General features: G+C 39.6%; 1 protein-coding gene across 2 annotated transcripts; it reads right to left on the bottom strand.

Moving 5' to 3' along the window:
- Positions 1 to 804: 804 nt before the first annotated feature.
- Positions 805 to 8,709, bottom strand: LOC130929222 (cyclin-dependent kinase inhibitor 1-like). 2 transcript variants are annotated; one of them, XM_057856264.1, is made up of 3 exons: positions 8,551 to 8,709; positions 3,453 to 3,889; positions 805 to 3,382 (listed from the first exon to the last, which is right to left on the bottom strand). In XM_057856264.1, the coding sequence occupies exons 1-3, from the start codon at positions 8,559 to 8,561 to the stop codon at positions 3,324 to 3,326; spliced, it is 507 nt and encodes a 168-aa protein (XP_057712247.1). In that variant the 5' UTR covers positions 8,562 to 8,709; the 3' UTR covers positions 805 to 3,323. The 2 variants fall into 2 exon arrangements, with proteins under 2 accessions (XP_057712247.1, XP_057712248.1); XM_057856265.1 differs by lacking the exon at positions 8,551 to 8,709 and adding an exon at positions 8,086 to 8,309.
- Positions 8,710 to 9,011: the final 302 nt, after the last annotated feature.

Here is a 9,011-nt window from a genome sequence, read left to right on the forward strand (position 1 = left end):
CAAAATCAACAGGAAGTGACCCGTAAATGTCCCAAAAGTTGAAGGAAGTGACCAAAAATCAGCAGAAAATGTTGGTTTTGAGTCACATTCTATTCATTTTGGGACAATCCTGAGTCACTTCCTGTTCAGTTCCCCAAAATCAACAGGAAGTGACCCGTAAATGTTATTAAAGTTGAAGAAGTGACCAAAACTCAACAGGAAATGTTGCTTTTCAGTCACGTTCTTATTCATTTGGGAACTTTCTTGAGTCACTTCCTGTTCAGTTACCCAAAATCAACAGAAAGTGACCCGTAAATGTCCCAAAATCAACAGGAAGTGACCCAAAAATAAACATTTCCTGTTGATTTTTTTTTTTGTCACTTCCTATTCATTTGTGGACATTTTTGTTGATTTTTAGGTCACTTTCTTGTTCTTTTGGGGACATTTGCAGGTCACTTACAGTTGATTTTAGAGCATTTCCAAGTAACTTCCTGTTTATTTTGGAGCATTTAAAGGTCACATTCTGTTGATTCTGGCTAACTGAACAGGAAGTGACCTGTAAATGCTCCAAAAGAACAAGAAAGTGACCCAAAATCAACAAGAATCCACGTGAACTGTCCCAAAATTGATTCCAACTGACGGCCATAGACGTCCAATCCGTTTAATGTGGGTTGGATGGCAGCTGCCACCCTCCCAATTCAAACGGATTGGACGTCTACTCGTGTAAACTCACAGCAAGGTGAAAATATCTTATTTATAAGCACTCTTAAGTGCAGTGTTGCTTTCCAGCCGCTAGATGGTGCAATATACACACAAAAAACCTCATTGTTAACCAATAGTTTTTTATTAATTTGCATTAATTGTAAGAATCTCTTTACACACATATTTATACAGTTATAGTACAATCACACACCAATATAACATTATCACAATATACAATTCATGCAGAATAACAATTCCAACAAAATAAAGACTGATATAGCTGCGACAGATGAATTAGATGAAGCTTAGCAGTCAAAACGTCCTTTATTTTTCCTCCTTTTTAACATTACCATACAAAAATAGATGTCTTTTGTCAAGAATGTTAAAGTAGTGCAAAGATAGTAGAAGGGATTTTCATGAATTCACAACAAACACACAATATAAACTCCAAATAAGTTATGTTTTTTTTTTTTTGTCTTTTAAAACACACACACTTATAAAAGTCGATATGACTAAAACAATAGCTGTGTTTTTTCAAATATACCCTTTTAAAACAATGACAATCATCCAGTAAAGAGAGATTAAGGGCTTAAAAACAATGATTTAAAAGCATTTTGTCAGGAAAAGGCAATGTGGGGACTCCCCTTCTAAGCCCCTTGCTGATTTCTTCCCGCGAAAAACAACAACAAAACAAACTTAATCTCTCTTTACGGACTCGACAGATGCTAACAACCTGAGCTACGTGATTATTTTTGTGTGTGTATTTTTACTGAATGAGGTAGAAAAGCAGTTGTCCAAATCCGGGCTATCTAAACCCTAAATCTGAATCATAGTTAAAGTACTAAACGGAGTATAAAATTGGGTTATGCTACATTATTTATAAGAAAAAAAGCTTGAAATAAGATACGTTTGGACTGCTGCCGTAATACAAAAGATGTTAAATACCCCTTAATGTGAATAATACAAAGCTAGCTAGCTAGAAAGTATAGCGTGGTGATGTTTACTACGTTTTCTGACATGGGGGTACGCGCTTTCGCAAACGTCTTATTTTACCTCGTTCGACACGGTTTGGCGATCGTGAACAAGAAATAGTCATATCAGAAATTTACTGATTTGGAATTGGGGGTGGGAATTATTGGAATGAGATTAGCACACAGCTAACGTTACTGTGTACATTGACTGACGCTGGGATGCTGTAGGTGTGTAAACACCCCAGTAATGGCAGCCAACCACTAGAGGGCGACGTATGCAAATCTCGACACATATTGGTCAAGCTACAAGTCACTTCCTATTGATTTCGGGTCACTTCCTGTTGAGTTTGGGTCACTGAGAAGGGACTCAAGAATGTCCCCAGAATGTATGTAATTCAAAAACGACATTTCGTGGTGGTTTTCGGTCATTTCCTATTGATTTTTGGGGTGTATACAGGTCACTTCCTGTTGATTTTTGGGGCATTTACGGGTCACCTCCTGTTGATTTTGGGTTACTGAACAGGACTCAGGAATGTCTCAAAATGAATAGGAAGTCACTCAAAATCAACATTTGTTGGTTTTGGATCACTTCCTTCAACTTTTAGAGGACATTTATGGGTCACTTCCTGTTGATTTGGTAACATTTACAGGTCACTTCCTGTTGATTTGGGGTAACCGAACAGGAAGTGACTCAGGAATGTCCTAAAATGAATAGGAAGTGACTCAAAATCAACATTTCTTGTTGTTTTTTGGTCACTTCCTTCAACTTTTGGGGCATTTCTGGGTCACTTCCTGTTGATTATGGGGCATATACAGGTCACTTCCTGTTGATTTTGGGTAACCGAACAGGAAGTGACTCGGGAATGTCCACTAAATGAATAGGAAGTGACTCAAAATCAGTATTTCTTGATTTTTATTTTGGTCACTTCCTTTCAGTTTTGGGACATTTACGGGTCACTTCCTGTTGATTTTGGGGCATTTACAGGTCACTTCCTGATTTTGGGTAACTGAACAGAAAATGACTCGGGAATGTCCCAAAATGAATGGGAAATGACTCATAATGAATAGGAATTTATTCCAAATCAGCATTTTTTTCAGTCACTTCCTGTTGATATTTGGAGCATACACGGGTCACTTCCTGTTGATTTTTCGGGCATTTACAGATCACTTCCTGTTGATTTTGGGTTACTGAAAAGGAAGTGACTTAGGAAGTCACTTCCTGTTGAATTTTGGGGCATTTACGGGTCACTTCCTGTGTATTTTTGGGGCATTTGTGGGTCACTTCCTGTTGATTTTGGGTTACTGGAGAGGAAGTGAGTCACTATGAAGAGGAATAGATTCAAAATCAGCATTTCCTGTTAATTTTGGGGCATTTACGGTTCACTTTCTGCTGATTTTTGGGGCATTTACGGGTCACTTCCTGTTGATTTTGGGTTACTGAAAAAGGAGTTGACTCAGGAATGTCCCCAAATGAATAGGAAGTGACTCAAAATCTATTTTCGTGTCAGGATTAAGTTTTTTATACTTCGATTCGTCGAATTAAATACTATCCACGGCCTGTTGTTTGTAAGAGTGCACTTATATAATTTCACAGTATAGCGAAAGAACGAAGAAAACAGTATATTGAGTATATATATATATATATATAAATCTCCAAAATCCCGAATCTTCCTACTGCCGGGATGAGGACTTGTAATGTAGAAGCCTCCGTCTCTTCACCTTGAAGAAATCTGGATGAAAACAACGCAAAGGTTGGTGAATTTTCACGGTTTTAGGACCATTTTTAGTGAGCGGACTTACCCGTGATGGAAGCTTGTCTGCGTTTTTCAGGCCGTTGCAGCCGGTAGTACCCCCTGGTGGTGACTTCAAGGTACTCGGCCTCGGATCCGGAAGAACTGTCGGACATTGGGGACCCCTGTCCCGAAGAGGCGGAATTCCGTCTGGCGGGCTTGCCGTGATAGAACACCGGCACGTCTTCTCTCGGGACTTCCTCCCATTGGACGTCGCCACCAGTTCCCGGCACGTCCCGGCGGAAGTCGTAGTTCCACCGCTTGTTGGCCGCGTCGACGCTCATGCTCAGGAGCCGTTGGAAGTCCTCGCGGAGCTGCCGGTGGTCCACGGGGCCGAAGAGATTGCGGCGCACCGGGCCAACTTTTAGTCTCAGGGCCTCTACGCTACCCAGGCGCGAAATTTCAGAGCGGCTTGTCGATGTTGATGGCATTTCTATCGCCATATCCCTGTTGAACAGATACATGGCAAAGGTGAGAACTCTTGTTTTACTTTGGACTCATAGGAATTGATTCAAAAACAGCATTTCCTGTTTATTTCAGGTTATTTACACATCACTTCCAGTTGATTCTGGCTCTCTTCCTGAACATTTTTGGGTAAATTCCTGTTTATTTTGTGGCATTTTCAGGTAACTTCCTGTTCATCGTTCACTTGCTGTTAATTTCCGGGTATTTACGAGTCACTTCCTGTTGATTTGGTCTCACTTCCTGAACATTTTGGGTCAATTTCTGTTGATTTTAGGGCATTTTCATGTAACTACCTGTTCATCGGTCACTTCCTGTTAATTTTTGGCTATGTACGAGTCACTTCCTGTTGATTTGGGGCATTTACAAGTCACTTTCTGTTCGTCTGTCACTTCCTGTTTATTTCGTTTAATAGTCAGAACATTTTGGGTCATTTACAATTGATTTTTGGGAATTTCCAGGTCATTTCCTGTTAATTTTGGCTCACTTCCTGAACATTTTGGGTCACTATTGATATTGGGTCACTTTCTGTTTGTTTTTGGCTGGCATTTCCAGGCAACTTCCTGTTCATCGGTCACTTCCTGTTAATTTCGGGGTATTCACGTGTCACTTCCTGTTGATTTTGGGTCACTTACTGAACATTTTGGGTGAGTTCCTATTGATTTCGGGTCATTTCCTGTTGATTTTAGGATATTTCTGGGTTACTCCCTGTTTATCGGGTATTTGCGAGTCACTTCCTGTTGATTCTGGCTCACTTTATGAACATTTTGGGTCATTTCCTGTTGATTTTGGGGCATTTCCGGGTCACTTCCTGTTTATCGGTCACTTCCTGTTGATTTCAAGGTATTTATGAGTCCTTTCCTGTTGACTCTGGCTTCACATCCTGAACATTTTTGTCACTTATTGGGTCACTTTCTGTTGATTTTTGGGTATCTCTGGGTAACTTTCTGTTCATCGGTCACATCCATGTTTGTCGATCACTTCCTGTTGATTTCGGGGTATTTACGAGTCACTTCCTGTTGATTCTGGCTCAATTACTGGAAATTTTGGGTTACTCACTATTGATTTTGGGGCATTTCCTGTTTATTTTGGGGCATTTCCAGGTCACTTCCTGTTTATCGGTCACTTCCTGTTAATTTCCGGGTATTTATGGGTCACTTCCTGTTGATTCTGGCTCACTAACTGAACATTATGGGTCGCGTACTATTGATTTTGGGTCTTTTTCTGTTGATTTGGGGCATTTCCAGGTCACTTCCTGTTCATCAGTCACTTCCTGTCAATTTCGGGGTATTTACGAGTCACTTCCTCTTTATTCTGGCTCACTTCCTGAACATTTTGGGTCGTTTCCTGTTTATTTTGGGGCATTTCTGTTCATCGGTCACTTCCTGTTAAATTCAGCGTATTTACCAGTCGCTTCCTGAACATTTGGGGTCATTTCCTGTTGGTTTTTGTGGCATTTACAGGTCACCCCCCCAATTGATTTTGGGTAACTGAATAGGAAGTGACTCAAAAGACCCCAAATTAATAGGAAGTGACTCCAAATCAACAGGAAGTCACCTGATTCGCTGTGAATACTCTGGTGTCAGTGCGATTGAATTGGACTTCTAGCGCCGTCAATAGCAGCCATTGCGCTAACGCAGAAACGATACTAATGCAAGATTTTGCTAGCAACACGTTGGATCCCTTTTTAAACAGTGACACCTTTTTATAGGTTTTATTGATTCGTTTCAGGCCACCAGACCCCTCACATCAACCACCTGCTTAGATGACTTTCCCATTTATATGAGTATAGTAATTACCACAGCGAGTAAGTACATGAACACCACATAAATCTATTCACAACCTGTGAAGGTGAGAGGTTGCACATGTGGTGTACTGGTGAGGAATGTTTTCCAGCATTCCCGCACCGCTATAGGACAAAATTAATTAGCGTGCTGGTGTTGAGTTCAGGGACCACGAGTTTGAGCTTATTTTTAACGTACAACCTCGAAAAGCAGCCATGATCAGGGAAAAGCGAGGGAGACGTTTTGTTACGTATGAACGACACTGACTGGTCGCATTGTGAGATAATCTGTCACAAGTGCATAATCCTTAATTAAATTTGCATGTAATAAAGTCGTCTCAGATTAATTGAGGGGCATTCAAAGGAGGGGTTAGTCAGATTATTCACGAATCCTGCGGTGTTTTAATTTACCCCGTCTGTCTGCATATTAAAGAGTATTAACAGCGAAAACTAAACTTAATTGCAACTTGATGAAAATCATTGCCACATGCCAAAATCCATTTTGCCGCATACACAAAAAAATGCCACATGCCAAAATCCATTTTGCAACATACCAAAAAAAAAAAAAACGCCACTGTCACCACATACCAAAAAATTCATTTTGCCACATACTAAACAAATGTCACATGGCCAAAAAAATGCCACATGCCAAAATACATTTGCTGCATAGCCAAAAAAAAAAGTCACATGCCAAAATACATTTTGCCATATGGCATAAAAAAAAAAAAAAAAATGCCACATGCTAAAATACATGTTCCCACGTGGCAAAAAAATGCCACATGCCAAAATACATTTTGCCACATGCCTAAATACATTTTGCCACATGCCAAAAAAATGCCACATGCCAAAATCCATTTTGCCACTTACGAAAAAATGCCACAGGCCCCCCCAAAAATGCCACATGCTAAAATACATTTTGTCACTTGGCAAAAAAACACCACATACCAAAATCAATTTTGCCTAATACCAAAAAAATGCCACATGCCCAATAAATGCCACATGCCAAAATACATTTTGCCACTTAGGAAAAAAATGCCACATGCCAAAAATAATGCCACATGCCAAAATACATTTTGCCACATACCAAAAAAATTCCACATGCAAAAAAAACGCCACATGCCGAAATACATTTTGCCACATTCCAAAAAAATTCCACATGCCAAAAATAATGCCACATGCCAAAATACATTTTGCCACATACCCAAAAAATTCCACATGCAAAAAAAACGCCACATGCCGAAATACATTTTGCCACATTCCAAAAAAATTCCACATGCCCAAAAAAATACCACATGCCAAAATACATTTTGCCACATGGCAAAAACACACACACAAAAAAAAAAAAAACCCCGCTACATAACAAAAGTCATTTTGCCACATATCATAAAAAATGCCACATTCCAAAATACATTTTGCCACATGGGGAAAAAATGCCACATGCTAAAATACATTTTGCCACATGGCAAAAAAACACCACATTCCAAAATACATTTTGCCACATGGGGAAAAAATGCCACATGCTAAAATACATTTTGCCACATGGCAAAAAAACACCACATACCAAAATCCATTTTGCCTAATACCCAAAAAATGCCACATGCCCAATAAATGCCACATGCCAAAATACATTTTGCCACATAGCAAAAAAAAAAATGTCCCATGCCAAAATACATTTTGCCACTTACGAAAAAAATGCCACGTGCCAAAATATATTTTGCCATATACCCAAAAAAATCCACATGCCCGAAAAAAAACGCCACATGCCGAAATACATTTTGCCACATTCCCCAAAAAATGCCACATGTCAAAATAATTTCCGTTGCCAAAATTCATATTTGTCACTGCGCATGCTCAGATAAATGAGCAGAACTGTAAAAATACTAACGGGAGGGGTGGAGCATTGCGTAACTTGGAAAGTACAGTACGTTCGCAAGTGAAGTAAACATGTCAAATCGACACGAAAGTGCACTTTGTGTTCACAATTCATGCCTTATTTTTCGATTTTTACATCAATGATAGTTCAATAAACACAAAGAAAATGTTGAGAATAAGTTTTAGAACGTTGTTTGACTTCAAAAAATTAAAGTGGGTGCGTCACGGAGATCAGGTTACAGTTCAGCGCGCTGTTATTAAACTTATTTTTTTCCCGATTTCGACATAATAATAAAAAAAAACACACACACACACAAACTGCTAATGTACATTTCTCGTAAAACAACGTGTTCATACGAAGCATGCTCGTACTCGTAGTAGACGATGACGCACTTATTTGGCAAGAGGATGTGGGTTAATGATATGCGACACACAAACAACCGCAACTTTTCAACGCGTTGGACGTTAAAAACACGTACAAACCTCAACAAATCAGCGTTTAATTGTGCAGGAAACTTAAACTTACCATGCGAGGTCAAATTTCCGACGGAGTTGTTTATTTAAAAAAAAAAAAAAAAACGAAAAAAACTGTCGAAAGTGCAAACCCGAAATGTTTTCGTGGCAAAATCGGGGGGAAAAAACTGTGTTACGTTGAAAGTCGAACGGCAAAAACCGCTTGCTCCCGATTTCTTATCTTTCCCACTTGTTTGTTATGGACTTAGATGGGCGGGTGGGCTGTTACTGTGGTGGGGGACGTCCCACGAGTGAAGTCAGTCACGTGGGTTTCCTCAAAAACATAAATTCTTCGACAGTCACGTAAAAAGAAAATAATGTACATAATGCAATTGAACGCAGCAACGGCAAATCGATTTTAAGGCTGATTTTTGTTTTTTAAAGGCAAAAAATAAAGTACAAATTGACTGTTAAAATACAAAATATTAGGGATTACATGTATAAAAGTGCTTAAAAGTCGTTAAAAATGTTTTTTTACCTTGATTCCATGTTTCAAAATGGTCGTTTAGGCGCGCTCCAGCCTCAGACGTGTTGCTCTGTGCTCACTCTGTGCTGAATTGAGTGCTCCTCTGGAAAGTAGGTCAAAGAAACTTGGCAGGGGTTGCCATTTCCCTTCTCCCGCAAAATGTGACACACATTCTCGTGTTGGCCTTGCATCAGTTTTTTTTTCTTTTTTTGCTGGCGACGCGCCCACATCTTCCAGTCACGTTGCACTGCAACGTGAGGCCGTGTTTTTTGCCCCCTTGCAGATGTATAGCCACTACTTTATATGTTTTGGAAGAACAGAAAAGTATGGAATTGGGAGAAAGTACTGGTTGGGTGTGTTGGTTAGCAATGCAATCAGCTCTGAATGCATATAAAGTCAGTTTTTCCAACCTTAACAAATGACCTACTTTTAACAAATCACACCAAAGGTTGGTTATTTTTTTATATAGGGTT

The sequence above is a fragment of the Corythoichthys intestinalis genome, chromosome 13 (assembly GCF_030265065.1).
Source record: "Corythoichthys intestinalis isolate RoL2023-P3 chromosome 13, ASM3026506v1, whole genome shotgun sequence".
Taxonomy (NCBI): Eukaryota; Metazoa; Chordata; class Actinopteri; order Syngnathiformes; family Syngnathidae; genus Corythoichthys; species Corythoichthys intestinalis.